Consider the following 20,272-nt stretch of genomic DNA (forward strand, 5'->3'; position numbering starts at 1 on the left):
CTTGCCCTGAAATATCTGCAGTGACCCCAGCACACAATCTGTCTGCCTTTTCCCAGTCCAGAAAACCTTTATTTTCCTTTCTTTCAATGTAATATAACTTTTTGCTGTGATGACCCAAATAATGATTAGTGTGATAAAATCTTTATTGCTGTTGCATCACTAGAATAATCTGACTTCTGTATGCCAGCAGATATTCACCATTTCTCTACTTTCATTGTAACCTTCAAAATGACTCTTCTTTCCTGAGGCATAAGGTTTTTCCTCTTCTCTGTTTAATTAATTGAGCAGTGGAGCAATGGAATCAAAGAGGGGAATGGAGAGAAGGATGGGACAGAGCTATAAGACTGAGTTTATTTTTTCTTTGGGGAATAGAAAAACAGTCAGATCTTGAGATATACTTGGAATAACACTTGGAGATACTTTAACTTGGGATCGTCTGACTTCTTTGTTCTACTTAGCAACGTGGCCTCAAATAGGATATTTTTAAGGAAATTCTTTCTATCTTGATAGAAAAGAAATAAATAGTTCCTGTAAAAATACTGGCAACATTATTCCATTTCACCATTAGCTTGGACTTTTTCTCCATGTGTACCATCCAGAAATGATTTCCTAGGTAAAAGGCCAAGAGTTTCTTGCTCTTACACAAGCATTCTTTGTGAGGGGGTCAGGCTAGTTGTCTAACATCTTGGTATTTGCTGTCTACTCTTTTAAACTGCTTACGTGGGTTCTGTAGCTTAACATGCAGTGAGGATGTTTAAAGCTATTTCTAGGTCAAATCCTGTGGTGCATACTCAGTTTAAACTTCAAGTGAAGTTGATGGGAGCTTTGGCTGAGTAGATGCTGTAGGATTTGGCTTGTGAGCAATGCATGCATCAAATCTACTTAAGTTCTTCTATTGTGCCCACTGCTAGAGTCTCTGAATACCCTCCAGCTCTCCTGGATCCCTCTTTCCTTTGCTGAGCAGCACTGTCAAATAGAATGACCTTAATTTATTATTCTAGCCACTATACTGCCAATGCTTGCCTCTTCCCCATCTGTGCCCTGCATCATGTAGCTGTAACTACTGTTGAAGGCATAGGAAATACAAAGTCCAGGTTGCACCCAGCCCAGGTAAGCTATTAATACTGGTAATTTAAAAAACATTTTAAAAATCCATTCTATCTTTTTATGTTAATTAACTCTGCTCTGAGGCATTGGGACCTCCATCATAATGTTAAAGCTGAGAATTTGACTTTCCACATGAGCAGACTGTACTTGTAGGAATGGCTCGTCAATGAAATCAAACTCCCACTTCAGTGCAGCATCTCTGTTATGATCTAGCAATTTAATGGGTGCTATCCCAGCTGAACTCCTAATGCTTGTGTTCTCAGGCACCACAGCTGTGTTTGATCTAGGACCTGTATCAGGAACTAGAAAGACTGATGTTGTTGTGAAACCCTGCATAATGACTGCGAGCCAGGAAATCTGAGTTAGGTTTTGACTCTGCTATGGCCTACCATGAATGACCTTGGTTTCTCCTCCTGCATAGTTAGGGTCCTTCCCTGCAGTGGTGCAATAAGGTTTGGTTCAGCTGTGTTTGCAGAGACCCCAAACATTCTTGGTGGGAAGGAGTGACAGGAATGCGAAGACTTGCTTTTCCAACAAGGTGTTAGAGTGCACTTCTTCTGGAGGACAAATTATTTCAGTGTTGTTCAGAGATACTGCTCCTTTAAGGGAAACTGATTCATCCCAGCTTGTATAGTGGGTAGGAGTTCTGCCAATTTCTGTCTGAGAAAGGAAACACCAAAGAAAAAAATAAGTTAGATATGCATGAATGGATTGCAGCTAGTTTGACCTTTGTTTGCTTGTCTTCTTTTCTCTACCTCCTCTGAAGACTCTAACAGCTAAGCTTTGAAATTGAAACTCAGGTCTATACAGATAGCTCCAAACTTCTAGCATGGCAAATCCTTCTTTGGAGAAATCTCGGTCTCACCGGAGGCTTCTAGGCGTCTTCAGTTACTTTGGGAGTTTGAAGTCTAGATGTAAATTTCTCAGTGTGTTCTCTTCTTTGAAGTATGTTTCAAAGACTAAGTGACCATCTCATCAAAGAATATCTAATCTCATCCTTCAGTGAGACTGTCATTTTAACGGAGATGCTGCAGGAACACAAACAAGTAGAACCATGAACTCACCTTGATATTGTGAGCTGATGGTTGTTGTTAATTTTCTTCCCAGGAGAGAATAGCAAAAAGTCATGGGTCCCAATGTGGCTTTTGCACTCCAGGTATTGTCATGTCCATGTATACATTGCTTCGGAACAAACCTGAGCCTAAAATGGAGGAGATAGAAGATGCTTTCCAAGGTAATGCCCACAGCCTTGCAGAGATGCAACCTGTGCTGCTTTCATTACATCTGCTTCACCAAATGGGATGGAGGTGCACCTTTGTGTTTAATGTATTTTGTTAAAGACAGCCAATTGTTAGGAGCTTAAGAACTAGCTTTACCACTAGAAGACTGCCCAGCTGGTATGAAGTGTTTGCTCTTTGTTTGCACTGTAGCAGTGTCAAGTGTCCTCAGTTTTGGATTAAGACCCACTAGGCTTAACACAGAACAAAAGGATCGCCTGTCCCTGGGGGGCTTATAGACTCCACATCTCCTTGTGGAGGGCAGTTCACCACTGATACAAGAACTTGCAGAGGTGACAGAACATCTGGGCCAGCCAACCTCAGGCAGAGGAGTGAGACAGCAGTAAATGATGAAGTGGGGCAGAATCTGACTGTGTAAAGTGGCTGAGAGGCTGCTGTTACTACTGAGGTTACAGCTGTTACTAGGCTTCTGGCAGTGACCTGAGAGGAAATCAGATGCAGGAAGAAAGCAATCTGTTTGTAATTCAGGAGACTGGATAATTGGTATGCTGATTAGACTCACACAATTGAGGTAAATGAATAGGGCAGATTGTTGAAATTTTAAATTGAAATTAATTTAGATAAATTGCAAAAAAGCATGGTAGGATTGTTGCAAAATTATTCATGAAATTTTCCTTCCTTTTTTTTTCATTAGTTTTATCCAGTTTTGACTAGTTATTGTGAGAAATGATAAAATGTTCTAAAAGAGGAGACATTCTCAGCCAAATGACATTAAATATTTATTCTTTTGCTCTGGCAATGTAGGGAACTTGTGTCGGTGTACAGGATACAGACCCATTCTGGAGGGATACAGGACATTTGCCAAAGTAAGTGGCCTCAGATAATGTTTAAAAACTCTGGAAGACTGGATGGCTTTTTCTCTGTTACTTAAATACAGCATGAACTGCAGCGGGGAGGAAGGAAATATATATGCTACTACCCAGCTCCAACTCTTGATCCATTCATATGTGCTTCATGCATTGATAATGAAAGAAGACCAACTCATTTACTCACTGTAATTGCTGGAAGTGGAGTGCTTTAATAAGATCCACCTTTTGGCTCACAAATAACCAGACTCTTTGTAATTCTTTTCTGTAAGTCTCTGAAAAACTCAGCATCTCTGCATGATACAGCTTGGAGATGACCTCTAATGTGGAAAGAGTGTTAAAGGTGCAGTGCATGAATAGGGGCATACTGTGGGGAATCTGATCAGACAGTTGCTTTCTTGAAAGATGAGCTGAAATAGCACTGGAATGTAGTTGAAGTCACTGCTGCATAGCTCTTGCTCAGCACTCAGCTGCTAGTTTGGGCAGAGTGTGGAGCTTTGGTATAGGTTTTCTCTAGCCCTTCTGTTTCTGAAAGACTGCTGGAGGCTGTGAAGGAAAGTAGATCGCCAGATACTTCGGTGATTACTAGCCACCCATCAGACTACGTTAGCATTAAGCTTCAAAAATAAAGAGAGAATTTTAGAATGCTATCCATTAATTTTATTTCATTATCCTGAATTATGAACAAGAGAGAATACAAGAAGGAGTGAGATCCATTACAATTGGTTGATAAACCCAGTCAATATAGTCTACTTGGATTTCCAACAGGCTTTCAACACAGTGTCTCACCAAAGGCTTTTAAAGAAAATAGGCAGCCATGGGGTAAGAGGGAAGACCTCTGTATGGATGAAAGATTGGTTGAAAGGCAGGAAATGGCAGGTAGGAGTAAATGGCGTGTTCTTGCAATGGAGGGAGGTCACTGGTGGAGATCTGCTGAGACCTGTGCTGGGAGCAGAGCTATTTGAGATCTCCCTATATGAGTTGGAAAAGAGAGTGAGCAGTGAGGTGAGAAAGTAAGTTCACTGATGATACCAAGTTATTCTGAGTAGTGAAGACACAAACAGATTAAGGGAAATTTCAGAAGGACTATGAGAGACCTGAGAGACTCTTTTTATGAGAGACATGAGAGACCTGAGAGACTGGAGAATAGAATCAAAAACAAAGTTCAGGGCAAATAAGTGCAAAGAGATCCCCAGAGGGAAAGGTGATCCTCATTTCACATGTAAAATGATGGGCTTTGAGCAGACTGTTAGTATGCAGGAACAGGATCTTGGGGGTGTGGTAGGCAGTTCCTTGGAGGCATCAGCTTCTCACTAGCAGTCAAAACAACATTTCAAAGGGTAGAGAACAAAACAGAAAACACTGTTATGCTTCTGTCTAAATCATGCCTCTCCTGCACCTTGGGTATTCCATGCAGTTCTGGTCCTCTTATCTCTAACAGGGTGTAGTGGAAATGAAAAAGGTTCAGAGAAGTGCAGTAAGGATCACAGCTATGGAAAGCTGGCTTCCATACAAGAAACACTGAGTAGGCTGGAACTCTTCAGCCTGGAAAAGAGATGAGGGAGGTGGAGGGTGTTCTACATAGCCCATATAGTAGTTTACAGAGACCTCTGACAGAAGCCTACAAAATCATGATTGGCAGGGGAAAGGTGAACAGATACCAGCTATTTTCTGCCTCATCCAATGCAAGAACAAGGTGTCATGAAATTAAACTAGTCAGGTGCAAAACAAACAAAGGGAAATGGTCTTCCATGCATCAGGTAGCTGACCTGCAGAACTCACCAAAGGATGCTTTGGGCACCAAAAACTTACACAGGGTCCAGGAGAAACTGTGCAAGTACTTGGAAGGAGAGCTACTGAGGGTTATTAGACAGACATAAACCACATTTGGCTAAGGTATTCCTCTGATCTGAACACAGCTGGAAGCTGATAGAGTACTGTGTATTGTATTATATATGCTTGCCCCTCTTAGTGTTCCCAGGGTATCTCTTTAGAGCTGCAGCAGCACTGACTCAAAGGTCTGGGTAGTTCTAAACCAAAACAAAAGGTCCATCTGTAAACTGGACATGTCCTATCCAACAGGCTGCAGGAGACTGCCTTACATTAGCAAACGGAAATGCCTACTTACTTGGCACCTTCCATCTCCCATTTCTGCTTTGGAAATAATAAATGTGGGATCACTTTCTCTGACAAGGGACATCAAATACGTTTCATTTCCTTGGAATGTGCACATTTTTCTCTGAACTGTGTTTGTCCCCATAGGACTGGGGTCGCTGTGGGACAGTAGCCAATGGCACTGGATGCTGTCGTAGTGAGAAGGAAAATAGCATGGTAAGCTGAATAAAAAAGCCATAATCACAGTTTTCAATATAATATTAATAAAGTTTTGACATGTGAGTCATCTCTCTGTCTCTGCTGTAGTGCAGATATTCAGAGACATCTGAGCTGGTTTGAATGTCTGTGCCTTAGAATACACTGCCATTAGATATATCCTGATTAGCATGACTAGCGATTGTGATGCAGCTTTTAGAATAATGAACTAAATACAATCCTTCTGAAACTGCGAGGTGCAACACTTCTGTGAAATTGCATGGGGACAACTGTAAGCAATGTGTTACCAGCTTCTGAGATATTGAAGCTAGTCATTTTTCTGTGAAACAAGGATAACAGATCTCAGAACCATTCAATTCTCCAATATGCTCTTTCCAAAACTTTGCAGTCCAATGATGAATGAAGTAATTTAATCACAATTCCAATAAATTGTACAATCTGAACCTCTGGGAGAATCCAGAGGAAAAAAGTTAATTATGTTTTATGTACCAGTTGACATACAAAAAATACAGAGATGAAAAGAGAGAATTAGGGCATAAGGTAGTATGAGTGTAAAATGAAATTAAGAAAGAGAGAATATAATGGAATTCCTTTTTAGGAAATTCCAGTGAATTGTTGTGAATTCTTTGTTAGGAAACATCCAATGTTGTGTGGAATACTCCAGCAATTACAGTTGCTTAGAGTTCTTTCATCAAAATAGTTTATTAATGAAACAGTTACTGAAAGTTTCCGTGATCCAGAGTTTGCTAAAAGGAGAGGAATATATCGTGTAAAAGTTGGAATTGTCTGACTTTGTGCTGAATAGCTGAAGTGTATTTGTTTCTTCTTCAGAATGGGGGTTGCTGTGGAGGAAAAGCCAACGGTCCAGGCTGCTGCATCAATGAAAGAGAAGACAATGTGGTAAGGCTCCGCTGGACTGTTACCTTTTCTCTATTTCAGCTGTTTTGGAGCTGTTTGCTCTGTGCCAAAGCCTAATTGTGCACTTAATTTAGTTGTATATATGCAAAGCAGTTTGGACTAGCTTTTATGGTGATCTTACTTCAGAGAAGATATTTTTGGTGTCATTTAATACACCAATGTGAAAGTGATGTCACTTTTGATTGGCAAAAACCTGTGAGCGTGTTCGGGTAGACTTGCATTTTTTTTCAGAAAAATCTGACTGGAGAACTTGAAATGCTGGCCAGGTGACATCTTTTCACTGTATTTGCCATTCTTTGCTCCACAAGATAGTAAGAGACATTCGACTGGAAAAGAGGAAAGAGTTAGGGGTATATGTGGGAAGCTTACTTCTCTGCCTCCCAAAACCATGCATTTTCTTTTTCATAGACAATGATGTCCTCCAGCTTGTTCAATCCTTCGGAGTTCCAGCCCTTGGATCCTACACAGGAGCCAATCTTCCCACCAGAATTAATGGTAAGTTCATTTAAAGGAAACAGTATATGATTCATTGGCTTCATCATTCCACACAGAGTTTGAGTATCCCCACTGCCTCTGCCCTGAGGAAATGGCAGTGCAGAAGATGGATGCTGATAAAACAAGACACATGAGCATGAATGCTTCCATGTTTTATAAGAGGCCCTTGCCAGCTGGGGTGACTTAGAGGATGTTCAGGATAAGTGCCTTCCCCACCTGGCTGGCTGCCCTCTCTATTTGTCACCACACATGCCTGCTCTAGGTTTGCTTTCCTTTCTGGTTACTGCCTATCTGGGGATGGAACAGTTGCTGACACCTGGATTTCAATTTACTAGGTCAGATGTGAACCTCTACAATAAACACAACCATATCTGAGCTATTCACCCTGCGCTCCCTTTAGAGTCAAGGGAGAAAAGTAGAAATTATGGGATGTAGTTGAGAATAAGTTTGAAATAGACCACTCCCTAGAAGGACCAACTTCTCTCCACTCAATGTGAAAGGAGTAGAAGGTAACCAGATCACAGTGACATCAAAAGTTATATGAGATTAGTTTCTCTCCTTGTTTCATTCCTGTCTTTTTGGAGCTAGTTTTCCTCCTTTCCTCTCAGCAGAAGAGCTGCATGGCAATGGAAGCATCCCAGCCAGGAGTCTAGTCGAGCACATGGCATGTTTACAATTTCCTTCACATTTAACAAACAATCAAAATCCAATTGTTAGTTCTGCTGTTGCACCCAGTTTAGCCCAGCCCAAACCTGTCACGAGCTACAGCTCTATTGGGATCTTAGAGAACATAACACAATATGTATATAGGGCCACTCTGCTTCTTTTCTAAGAAGTCCTCCAGCCTACGGGTTGATCTGCTGTTGCTGGGAGGCAGCCATGTTAGTCTTTTGTCTTCAATTGGGCAAAGGGAATTAGAAGGGGAACCAGAATCTGGCCTTACAGCTGTTAATTCAAATACAGCAGTGCTAAAGACTTACTGTACATTGTTTCAGTGAGATGAGATTGGAAAACCCATTACTTTTGAGATGGGTGAAGCCACCAGCACCTGCCAAAACTCATGGCAGATGGACCTTGCTAAAGGAGATCTTGCTAAGGAGATGTGGTAGCAGGCTGCACCTGACAGTGTCAGGAGGGAAAAGCCTTTTATCAGCATGAGGGGGAGTCTTGTCAATGCCAGATGAACAATGGAGAATGGCTGACTGCCAGCAACAGTGTGGGTGCTCACAGGTGCCTGCTGGTAACTCAGCTGAGTAGGAGCCTGGCCTGGAGCAGGCACGGGCAGCATGTATGCAGGGATTCTTGGCTTGTTGTAGGGTCTGAACTCCATCTGATCTCACTTTTGCAGACTCAGAGTAACAAGCAGCAGAAGCAGCTGTGTTTCAAAGGCGAGCGTGTGATGTGGATCCAGCCTACAACTCTCAAGGAATTAGTGGCCCTCAAATCCCAGCACCCCAATGCCAAACTTGTTGTAGGAAACACAGAAGTGGGTAAGAGGAAGGACAAATGCTCTTTTTCAGTAGTTGGAAACTTTCCATGTAGTATTTCATGGGAACCATGCAAGTTTAAACTTCCTTCATGCCATTGGTGTTAAATGCCTGTCTACCTGGCATGTGAAGGGATAAATTTTCTTCTCAGGTGGATTAATCTCATAGCAAATATTTTTCTCCATTCTTTGCTAAGTCAAACAAAATTATACTAATCCAGACCTCTGAGCTTTTGTGCTAGTGGATTGTTGAGAAGAGGCACAGCAAAAACACTTCTTTGTCAGGGAGGGGAGTGGCACACTGTAAAACGTCCTTGTATTCAAGTGAATTCAGCTGTGAAACTTGCATGTTGAAAGATTTTCAGGGAGCTGAGTAAATTCTCAGGACTCAAAATCTTACTGAATTTCTCCCAAAATATATATTTCTGCAAGCAAATGGAGTGATGAAGAGAGTTAATATATATTTAGTAATTCTGTTATCCTGAACAATTAATTCAGGGCACAACCCCCAGTTTTGTTTGGTTCATAGTATTCATTCTTCTTTCCTGAAGCATTATGTACAGCTATAGCTGTGTTACATGAGCACAAGTCTAGATAAAAGTCCATAAAACTTCCTTGTGAGAATTACAGTATTGGTAGAAACAGCTGTTAGTTTGGTGTCTCTATTACCTTATACATTTTGTGTAACATATAGTTGATACACTGACTCTTTAATAGACCTGCTGCCATTTCTTTGAGAAACAGTTAACTTAGGCTGTCTGTCACCTGTGTGTAACTGAAGGAGTCTTACTTTTCCGTAAGGTATTGAGATGAGGTTGAAGAACATGTTGTATCCAGTGATAATAGCACCAGCATGGATCTCTGAAATGAATGCTGTTCAGCACACTGAAACAGGTGAGCAAAAAGGAGACTAAATGCCTGTGAAACAAGTTGAGGACTCCAAGAAAATAATAAAGAGGATATACAGGAAAAGCCCAAGAATAGAAACCACTTTCTATATCCATTAGTGACACTGCCATCAAGGAGGGAATCAAGCTAGTGATATGTACAAATAACTTGAGAATCAGAGAGGGTTTTTACTTGAAGATATGTTAGACATTTTATCTCACTTTGTGTAGTGTTTTATGTATAATAACTGAGTTAATAATGGGTGTAAATGGGCAAACTTTTTATTTAGAAAAGTTTTTAAACTAGTATAATTTTAGGAGAAGGCACTGTATTCAACAGTCTAAGTGAAGTATTGCATTTATCTTCATGATGGGAGCAGGTCAAACTTAGAAATAATTAGAAGTAACAGGAACAATGTAGTATGTGGCCCAATGCAGTTCTTGGCTGGGACCTTCATGTACAGCCTACTGGCAGGTTTAAGATGTGGAAAGTGGAGAGGGGTTTGGATTTCAGTTCTCAAAAGACCAGCTAACACCTATAGGAAGGGAATATCCTTTATATACACTGAGGTACAAGGTTGGGTGGGCAGATCATTGTCATGTGAGAGACAGTACCACCATGAGCTGTGATTTAAAAGTGAATTTTGTTCTGGGGATGTGGTGTTTGCATGCAGCGCATACTTTGTTTCTGCAGAATAAAACAGTATGACTGAATGTTTTCTCCAAACCCTACTGTCCAGTTAAACTCAGTGGCATCTCAGCTTTGTTTGTAGACACAGTTATAGCTATGTCCTCCTGTACTTTGACTTTTGGGAGAAGAAGAGCAACTCTTTTCATTTGTTTGTTCGTTTTTAGGAGTCAGCTTCGGGGCTGCCTGTAGCCTGAGCTCAATAGAGGAGGTGCTGAGAAAAGCAGTGGCAGAGCTTCCTCCTTACAAAACAGAGGTGTTTCAGGCCGTCCTTGAACAGCTGCGGTGGTTTGCAGGGCCACAGATCAGAAATGTTGCAGTAAGTGACTCAGGAGCAGCAGGAACTGGAATTGAAAGTTCAGTCTGAGGAGGTGGCTTGCCTCATCCAATATTGGTGTGCCATGTGTTCCTCATGCAACCTAGGCAAAGAATTTGGTACATATAAAACAACCTCTGGAACTGAGTAGCAACATGAGTCTCAGCTGCTGTCTGTGATACATTGTTACCACAAATCCAGCCATTGTCCATGTCTTCCATTGCTATTATCAGGATAAATGGGGCAAACTGTAGAGAGGTTTGGCTACAATTTAAGGAAAATGCATTTAGAGTGATGGACAAAACTTCAAAGAAGCAGAGATATGTAGGCTTTTGCCAGCACAGCTATAGTAGTCAGAAGGTTAATGCATCAGTTCTAGCAAATTTTCAGAGGCTTGCTGGTTTTCTGCAAGGGATAAATTTCATTGTCTAAAAGTGAAACTCTCCTGGAAAAAAACAGTCTCTTTATAGGAGCATGTCACAGAATGCATATTCCATTGATGATATCCCTGCCAGTGCTCCTGGTGGAGATGGGACTTATGACACTGCTTCAAAGCATTTTGGTTCTGGTTTTATTCCTGTTTCTCCTGTAGATAGAGGTTTTTATTTTCTACTGCTGGGGAGAAGAAAGTTGTGAAAGGGGCTTTAGTGATGTTAGGAGCTGCCTGAAATACACAGGCACTGCTTGGACTCAAGTGTGCTTTGGGTGCTGAAAGCAGAGTTACGGTGTCTTTATTATGTCCTTAGACTATGTAGGTCACATTGCCTTGAAATTTGAAGGTCTGTGTGAAGCAGTCAGAACAGTAGTACTTCAGTGCAACATCTGAGAGAAGTATCACTGCAGAGGCAGTAAAAATTGATCTGTACAGCTTTTTAATATGGGGATGCTGCACCTTTCCTGGAAGATGCAAAACCAGAATTTCAGCAGGGTGTGCAAAGAATATAAGATCTGAGGCCTCTTCTTTGTATTTTCCATGCTATCTAAAATTAGGTGTCAGAGGAGATGGGTTCAGCCAGTTCAAACTCCATATGTTAAATTAAAAAAATGTCTAGCAGGCAGGTGAGCCAACCTGCCAAACACAAGATTTTGCTCTACAAGTTATTGTGCTATACATTTGTACTGCAACCAACAAGCTTGGGTTCCTGAATGTCATTGAAAAGGTGCTCTATACTTCAATGGATCTTCCCTTAATTGCAGCTACCATATTTGAATTTTGGCATCATAGGGCATACGTACTTTGAACATACTTTGAACATTGTTTTGATGCATTACCCAAAGATTATTCCTAAAACTGTTTCAGTCTAATGTTGCTATTGGCTGGGACTGCAATTGATTCAATGGGTTTTGTATTTTTTTCCTACTGCATTAAAGGCCTAAAATTGCTCAGTGAGAAAAGAGTTTATCAAAATAAACTCAAGTGTAGCTATACTTCAGTGCACTGTGTATGAAGTAATGTAGGATTACAAGGTGCCCTTGCTGTATCTTTATGTTGTTATTTAATATTTATCTAATGCATGTATTATCATGCTAGGCTCTTGGTGGGAACATAATGACAGCAAGCCCAATCTCTGACTTAAATCCTGTGTTAATGGCAAGTGGAAGCAAACTGACTCTGATATCAAATGGTAAGTTACTTACATTTCCTTGTGGCACTAAGGGAGGTGGGATAGTCGTCAGTCCTTTCCTGTAGATTATTAGGTCAGGTCAGAACTTGAGGAAAGTGCATGCTAACGTTAAAGAACATAGGCTTAATCTGAGTCTTCTGGGGTTTGCCCTTTCTAAGGCTGAAGACTTAAGGTTATACCTAAGGTTGGTTCCCTAAAGAATTTTTAACTTCTTTAATAAAGTGAATCTCTGGTACTGTGCATGCACTCACAGACACATCCTTGTGAAGAGCTGGTTGAAGATGTCAGTTCATGAAAAACAAGCATATTATAGGCATGAGGTTGTTTCTGTTACTATCATACTTGGATTCTTGTGGATTTTTCAGATAAAGATTGATACCTGCTTTTGCCTATGAAGAAAGAAAGATGTCTCAATTTGTATTTACTCTTAAGAAGAATTTTTTTCTGAAATATGATCCTTTTGAGAACTAAGGGAACTCTGATCAGTGACTTTCTCTTGTAATGAGTTTGTGTGTAGGCTAAGGGAAGAGGAAAGAGGGAACTACTTTGGGATGCTGGCAACTGATTCACCCGGAAGCTCAGCTTTAATTAGCTTAAGAAGGAGGAAGGACTTTGAGAGGTCTCTTTGATGATCAATTCCTGGGCAGATGAAACATCATATGTAGACAGAAGCCATCATAATTCCCTAAAGACCAAATTAAACTTGAGAAAATCCTTCCTGATTTGGTGAAACAGGGTTGAAAAATGAAAATTGATACCACATCAAGAATAATTTCTGTAGGTTGAAGGCTCTTTCACATGCATTTTTGCCATTCTTCATCTGAGTTATTTATTCATCCACCACTGGTCTTTCCTTGCTCTACAGAGGGCAAAAGGACTATCACAATGGATGAGAAGTTCTTCACTGGATACAGAAAGACAATACTGAAACCTGAAGAAATACTTCTCTCTGTTGAGATACCCTACAGCAGGAAGGTAAGCTAGTGGGAATAGAATTCAGTGTCAGTGGAGCTAAAATGGTGTTACCTGGGTGTTAGCTTAAATGTGTTAGGCACTTTTCCTTGAAGAATGACCTCCAAATGCTTATGTAATCCTAAGTGGATCAGCAAGCACATAGATTATTTGGTGAAAATCTCTCTTTTTGATAAGCAAGGGGAGATAGGCTCTACAGTAAAGTGCTACAAGCCCAAGAAGTTTTTTAGTGCAATAAATAGAAACCTCACCTCATTCTGTAGTTTTTTGAATACATTCAGTAATAAGGAAAGGTGACAATATAATGTTCCCAAAGGTCTAAGTTCTCAGTTTTCAACATAGTGCAGCAAAGATGCTAGTAATTCCTGAAGTAAGTGAAGTAAGGTTGCTGAAGTTCCTGTTTAATTTCTATGAACCGGAATGGGAAAAGAAATGTGAAAATGACTGGGAAAAAGTTAGTTTGGATAAGAGGGAAGTTCAGTTTTCATGTCCTTGTCTTGTAAGACTGAAACCTCAAGGATTGATTATTTTGGCATTTTGGCAATGTGGACTTGCAGCTTCAACTGAGCCTGCAAAACGTCCTTCCCATAGATCAATGAACAATTATTTTCTGTAGCAGCCTGAGCCACAACTGATTTGGTGCCTAAGAGGTAGAACACTCTTTTTCCCTTAAGGGCTGAGAACATCAGACTGTAATTTTATGCCAATGAAGGTATTAAGAACCTTTTTAGAGCTTGAGGCCATTAGTTATAGTATGAAAGGATTCACAGTGTAGTGACATATCTTCTTTATAAATGGAAAACATTGATTTTCCAGAAATGCCATCATATTATGGTATAGAACCAAAAAATCCTATGTCTGTCCTCTCTGTTTTCTGTGTCTAAGTATTAAGAGATTATTTTTCTGTCTGTTTCTGGGTGATTCTACTTTGAACTTGTGGTAATTGCAAGAAGCATCAGTCGTTGCCAAAATGAGAAACATACTTGAGGGAGTCAATGGACAACACCATGTTCCTCCATCCATATGACTGTGAGAAAAATCTCATACTTTAGGCAAATTTCACAAAACAAATAAACTTTTACCACCAGGGCAATGGCATGATCTGTAGGTTATATGCAGCTCATTGATCTGAAAAACTAAAATAACTTTTGAACTTTCTACTTCATGGATTCTTGGCTGATCTTTGCTCACAAACATGAAGCCAGGATGACTAAAGTTCTTCAAGAGATGTCTGGAGGTACTGGGATGAGGCAGGCAAAGTCTTCTGGAACTGTGATTTCCTCACAGCTGGAAGCAGGGTTGTGTCATCGCACAGCAGAATCTGATTTTTTGGTTTATGTTTGTTTAAAACTGATGTTACCTTCTGCATTGGTATGACTTGTTACGCAAGTGCAAGACTGGCCAAACAACACAAAGACTCAGACCAAAGAAGTTTAGCAGTTTTCACTATATATTGTTACTGTAGGGGGATTTAATTCATGGTAGGCTTTATCACATAGAGAGATTGTTAAGGGAGAGGAGGTAACAACCTCTTTCCCCTGCTAGTTTGTGTGTCAGCTCTTGAGGTTGCAGCTGAGCAAGGACAGCGTTTAGAAGAGGAAACAGCTCGCTGGATTAAAGATACATATAAGCAGATTCCAGAAGAGAAAACAATGCTTATCTTTTAGTGTATAAAATGGCATTCCTAGAAAAGGACATATCCTCTGCTTAACAGCCCTCTTTCTCTTCTGGACTATAAAAACATTCCCTGTGTTCCAGATGAAGTTAATAAATGTTGTCCACCACCTGCATTATTACTCACTTAATGACCATCAGACCTTCATATCCTTTTCATTGTGTACATCTTCCTATTCATGTTCGTCATTGTTATTTAATCTTTTATGATATCATTATTCTTTATCATGTAAATCTTTACTGGTTTTTCAAAAGAAAAAGCCTGTCAACACAATGGCTGTATATTTCTGTCCTACCTTAAGCTTAAACTACTGTCTGCTCAGTGTTGTTGTCACAGGTTCACGGTATCATGATTTTTGTCCTGCTGGGGAGACAGGAAAAGGTGATCAAGTCTTACTTCATCCCTCAAATTAGTATCCTCCAACCTTCATGTCATTATTGACTTCTCTCTTCCATGGTGGTGGACTGAATAAATTGACATAGAAACAATGTTTCTGCAATTGTGAATATTGCCTACAAATCTTTTGAAGCCTGTGGAGTTCTTAGTGTGCTCCTAGTTGGTATTGCCTCCTCTCCAGGAGGAAAGGTGGGAGACTGATTTAGATTCATGTGCAACCCTTAGCAGTGTGGGTTGCCTTTTTTCCCTCTGCTATGAAAGTGTGTTTTTCCTGTGAGATAACTAACACCTAGAAGCTTTCACTGTAAAAGTCCAAAGGGGACATGCTCTGTTGTGTTGCTGAGAGGTAGGGCAGACAAGGGCAACCATGGGCAGCTGCTGTAATGGTTGACCTTACCTAGCTTCCTAGCTAGCAATGAGGAAGAACAGCAGGTGCCTTGTCTCCCACAGGACTTTGCACCAAGATAACTGTGGTCTCTTGCGAGGAATGAGAGCAAGTGTTGTCTTCTCATTGTAATCCCATTATTGGAAAGCTTCTCTGAAGTGTGCAATAAGGGGAGAGATTGCTTTTCTCCTCTTTGAAGGCTAATTGCTTTAACAAGCGGAGTGGCATATCCTGCTCCTTGGCTGTTATCTGCAGGTTGCCCACTAATTAGTTGAATTCAGGAAATGAAACACGCACTTCAGTTATACCTCTAGTAATGAGATCTCGATGCACAAAATGGGCCTCTTGTGAAACTACACCCATTGCCAACAATAGAGGAATTGTTCTTTACGGTAATGGAAGAAGTGTTGCTCACTTCTGATTAGAGATAATTAATGGAACAGGGTGTTGTGCTGTGCGGAGTCACTTGGCTAAGCCATTATAGAAAAAACTTGGCAGCAAACTCTCCGCAAGGGCCATGTAAAGTCATCAGATTTGATTCTTCTCTTAATCTGCAGGATGCCTGAGTGGGAATTTGTCATACTCTGCAGGACAGGGAAGGGGAAAAACTGAGTTTGCTATGGCTCCAGGGTGACACCATCATTTGGTGTAAACTGGCAGAGTGTTAATCTCAAGTTGCACATCACTCTTTATGAAAAAGCTGCTGAGCTTTGTGAGTGGTAGTTGCTGGTGCCTTGAAAAGAAGTTCCTTGCTGTGTGGAGTCAGGGTAGTTGCTGAGAAGTGTGTTTGTAGGAACAGCCTGAAATTAAGTTTTATATCCATTAGCCTGGTCCATTCTAGACCTGGGATCCATTTGTGATTACTGATTTCAGTTCTTCCAGAGTTCAATGACTTTCCAAAGAGCAAGAAGAGAAGTGGTTTAGGAGGATCTCAGTGTTACTGGTTTAGGAGGATCTCAGTGTTACTGGTTAGGCCTCCAACTCAACAGCTTAGCAGACTGGGAGAAATAAAAAGTTACTGAGGAAGAGTAAACTTGTTTATGTACAAAAATTCTGTCTTGGTTCCTCTTCCCAAGACATGGAAAAAATGTGACAGGTACCAGCAGATCTCTATCAAAGCTCATCTTACACACAATCCTAGCTTGGATAAGTTTAATCTTTGAATCTTAAGAAAATATATGGTGCTGCCTGAACAAACATGTCCTGCTTGGCACTGCAAGGCAAATCAACCAGATACAGTTCTGTGGAATAGCTCATCCATGTAGGGACAGGCCAACAGTTTGACTATGTCTATATTCCAAAGCATGCCAAGGTAGAGAATAAAGAAATCATTTCCTCTCTCCTAGGGTGAGTACTTCTCAGCTTTCAAGCAGGCTTCACGCCGGGAGGATGACATTGCTATTGTGACTTGTGGCATGAGAGTCCAGTTTCACGAAGGCACTAGCCAAGTGGAAGAGATTAAATTGAGCTATGGAGGAATGGCTCCTACAACTGTCCTAGCAATAAAAACTTGCCAAAAGCTCATTGGGAGGTAGGAATTTTTCTGTGATAGAAAGGCTGCCTAGTAGGAACAATGTTGACTTTTACATGAACAATTTAAATATCCTGAATCCTCTCTGATAGCACCCAGAAGGAGAAAGGGGAAGAAGCATAGTTACAGTTCTGCAGCAGTCTGTGTTCTGTGTGAAGCCTTGCTTCTTCCAGTACTCCTTTCCCTCAAACATCCATGTCAGTCTCTCATTCAGAGAGCCATTTTCCTGCTAAGTGCACTCATCCCTAGAGGTGGGCAGAAGCTAGACACAGGGATAGCCTGAAAAACTGAATTTCATCCAAACTGAACTGAGAAACCTGCACTCATCATTTAATGACATTGCCATATCTTTAGAACAGAAGACGTGCTCAATATGAGAGCAAAGGTGACACACATACTGTAGATAGAGATAGAGCAGGTGGCTGTCACTTGAGAGCCAGTGGAGTTGCCATGTCAGATGAATTAATCTGCCCTGGTGATATTTAGGGCTAAGCAAGGACTGGATATCACTGTGTTCCTTTGCAGAGACTGGAATGAGAAGCTGCTGCAGGATGCCTGCCACTTGCTGGCGGGTGAGATGGACCTGTCTCCTTCTGCGCCTGGTGGGATGGTGAATTTCCGACGCACACTCACGCTCAGCTTCTTCTTCAAGTTCTACTTGACGGTTCTTCAGAAACTGAGCAAGCAGCACAATGGCCCTGTGAGTGGTGCTGGGGAAGGAGGGCTGGGAAAGATGGGCCTGTGTGTGCTCTCTGTATGGGGAAGGCATGAGGAGGGTTCAGATACAAGCAGATGGAGCGGCAGACTTAGCATGCCTGCAGGTGCCATGAAGGCAATATTTTCTGACAGAAAACTCCCTGTTGCACTAGCTGCCAGAGCTGCCCTGCTCCTTCTCTGTGTGACAGTGATCAATGTTTCTGCCCACTTGCTTCCCCTTGGCATTCCCACATTGCTGTGGAAAGACACTGCTCTGAGGGCACATGGGAGGATTCCTGGAGTTCTCCTGTTTAGTGCGCTGCACCTGCTCTTGTGGGGTTGTGGTTATTCTTCCCATTTGCCTTTTACCCTGTAAAAGATGGGTTATCTTCACAGCAAGATGAGTGCTAGGCCCATCTATGTGGTGACTATGGGCTTCTGCCACAGAGTATCAACAGCTGTACTCTACTCTGTTGACCAGCCTTCAACTGGTGCGTCTGCCCCTCATGGCTCTGCAGGTTACTCTGGTGCATTAGAAGGGAAACTCCAGCCTGAGGGAAAGAGGAGAATATCCTGAGCTACTGGGGAATGTGAGAAAGGGACTGGCAGGGGAGATGATTGTTCTTTAATGTGTCTCTGGCAGAATAAGCTGTGTGAGCCCATCCCCTCAAACTACATCAGTGCCACAGAGCTGTTTCACAAAGATCCCATTGCAAATGTCCAGCTCTTCCAAGTAAGTAGCAGTATCTACATGATCCAGGCTCAGGCTTTTCTGTAGCCCAAACTATGCTGCTTATTGTCTTGTTGCCTCCCTGAATACGGACCATACATGAATTTACTGCAGTCGTGCCATTCATGAAACTTGTATTTGGGTCTCTGTCTCTTCTTTGCTTTAGAATACAATATTCTTTTATGTCATTGCCCAAGACTTTGTTCCTGAAGTGTGTAGCTTCACAAAAATTGCTGTGGATAGCACTTTTCTTCTGCAGCCAGAACTCCGTATTCAAACTGAAACTGTTCTACTCTGCACAGTTATAGCCTGCCTCTTTGCATCTCTCAGGCCTTGGATTCAGGATATATCTCCTTCCTTGTTTCTCTGCTCATGACCTGTTCTCTTTAGCTTTGAGAGGAGAAACTGGCTGTAGAACTTGAATCTTTCATGCCAGCTGTCACATCAAATCCATCTCTTCTATAGCAGTTTCAAAAAATTGAATCCCTTTCACCTCATTCTCTACAGTCCCCTCTGTGTAGCCACTCCATCGTGTTTATCTTCCTATCCCACAGGACTTAGCACTCCCCCTCCCAGTCTCACTAGAATGTATCTCCTGCCTTTTGCTCTCTGGTCAATGCTTGTGTCCCCTGCAATAGGAGCAACAGCAGTTAGCCATGTGTTTTACTCCAGGAAGTGCCCACAGGGCAGGCAGTTGAAGATATGGTGGGCCGGCCTTTGATGCACCTTTCAGCAGCCAAACAAGCATGTGGAGAGGCTGTCTACTGCGACGACATCCCTCACTATGAGAATGAACTGTATCTAACACTGGTCACCAGCACCAAAGCCCACGCTAAGATCCTGTAAGTGCTGCTCCTGAGTTTCAGATGTTGCAAGCATCCGGTGTCTGGTGGCTTAGAAAACACTGACCTGTCAAGGAGGGGGTGAGGGGAAGGTTCTTGCGTTAGTGGGAATTCCAGTTCATTGCACATCTTTACATAGAGGTGAGCTGTGTATGTTCAGTGGGAGTATGAGGGAATTAACACTGAACTCCCAGCTTTGTTGGAGCACAAAGTCCTAGCCCCTAGGCAGTGTTCTTGCATGCCCCATCTCTTACATGCAAATGTGCAGGAATGCAAAGGAGCAGGATAGGAGAGCACCACAATGTCTGAGATGTCATCTTATCCCCTGACCTGAGCATGCAGCTTGAACATGCCCATTTTTGCCTGCCTAAAAGTTCAGCTTGCAACATGCAGTTCCACTACAGCACTCCCACTGGTGTGTAGTCAGCTGTGTGTGCAACATCTTCTGTTTTACCTTGCCGAGTGCTTACTTGCTCTGGCCTTCAGCATATCAACCTATATGAATTAGCCTCAGCTAATAGATATAGAGCTGTTTGTGCTTGATTGTAGTAAGGTGGATAGGTCAGTAGCTGGAAGTGCAGCTGGCTTGAAACATGTCTTGTCCATACAGAGCATGGCTGATGAATGATTTATAACCATGCTAACCACCTCTCAATAGCCTACTCTGGCAGATAATGTCTTATGCATTCTCATATGAGTCTTAATGCTGTTATATTGCAATACTGACTGCCCCACACAATCCCTAATTGTGCTTACATTGTGGTGGCTCTGCAGGCTCTCATCTGCTCTCAACTACTTTGGTGTGGGACACTCTACATTACATTGCCTCATGTCATCTTCAGTAGCCTTGCAATGTGCTGTTTGTTCCTTAAGCAATACTTCCTGCCTATTTAGGCTTTCTGCTCAGAGCTTTTCCACAGTGCTCTAATACAGGACAGGCAGCATGGTGGTCATGGATGCACAGATGTAGTTGACTCCCAGTTATGAAAGAAACTGCTCTGTCATCATAGTTAAATCTTAGGTGTTGCAATTTGATCACTGATGGTGCCACAAACACATAAGCATTGTTACTATTACCCGTGCACATG

General features: G+C 41.7%; 1 protein-coding gene across 1 annotated transcript in view; it reads left to right on the forward strand.

The window, feature by feature from the left end:
• The window catches only part of XDH (xanthine dehydrogenase), a 55,322-nt gene that overhangs the window by 9,864 nt on the left and 25,186 nt on the right, over positions 1–20,272 (forward strand). The window contains exons 4-18 of the mRNA XM_067292956.1: positions 1,002–1,110; positions 2,215–2,341; positions 3,150–3,211; positions 5,474–5,542; positions 6,374–6,442; positions 6,869–6,955; positions 8,304–8,445; positions 9,243–9,335; positions 10,184–10,335; positions 11,864–11,957; positions 12,823–12,932; positions 16,732–16,916; positions 17,442–17,616; positions 18,256–18,345; positions 19,015–19,184. Coding sequence (XP_067149057.1) covers positions 1,002–1,110; positions 2,215–2,341; positions 3,150–3,211; positions 5,474–5,542; positions 6,374–6,442; positions 6,869–6,955; positions 8,304–8,445; positions 9,243–9,335; positions 10,184–10,335; positions 11,864–11,957; positions 12,823–12,932; positions 16,732–16,916; positions 17,442–17,616; positions 18,256–18,345; positions 19,015–19,184 — 1,734 coding nt within the window. The remainder of the gene's footprint in view (positions 1–1,001; positions 1,111–2,214; positions 2,342–3,149; positions 3,212–5,473; positions 5,543–6,373; positions 6,443–6,868; positions 6,956–8,303; positions 8,446–9,242; positions 9,336–10,183; positions 10,336–11,863; positions 11,958–12,822; positions 12,933–16,731; positions 16,917–17,441; positions 17,617–18,255; positions 18,346–19,014; positions 19,185–20,272) is intronic.

This window comes from Apteryx mantelli, chromosome 3 (assembly GCF_036417845.1).
Source record: "Apteryx mantelli isolate bAptMan1 chromosome 3, bAptMan1.hap1, whole genome shotgun sequence".
Lineage (NCBI taxonomy): Eukaryota > Metazoa > Chordata > Aves > Apterygiformes > Apterygidae > Apteryx > Apteryx mantelli.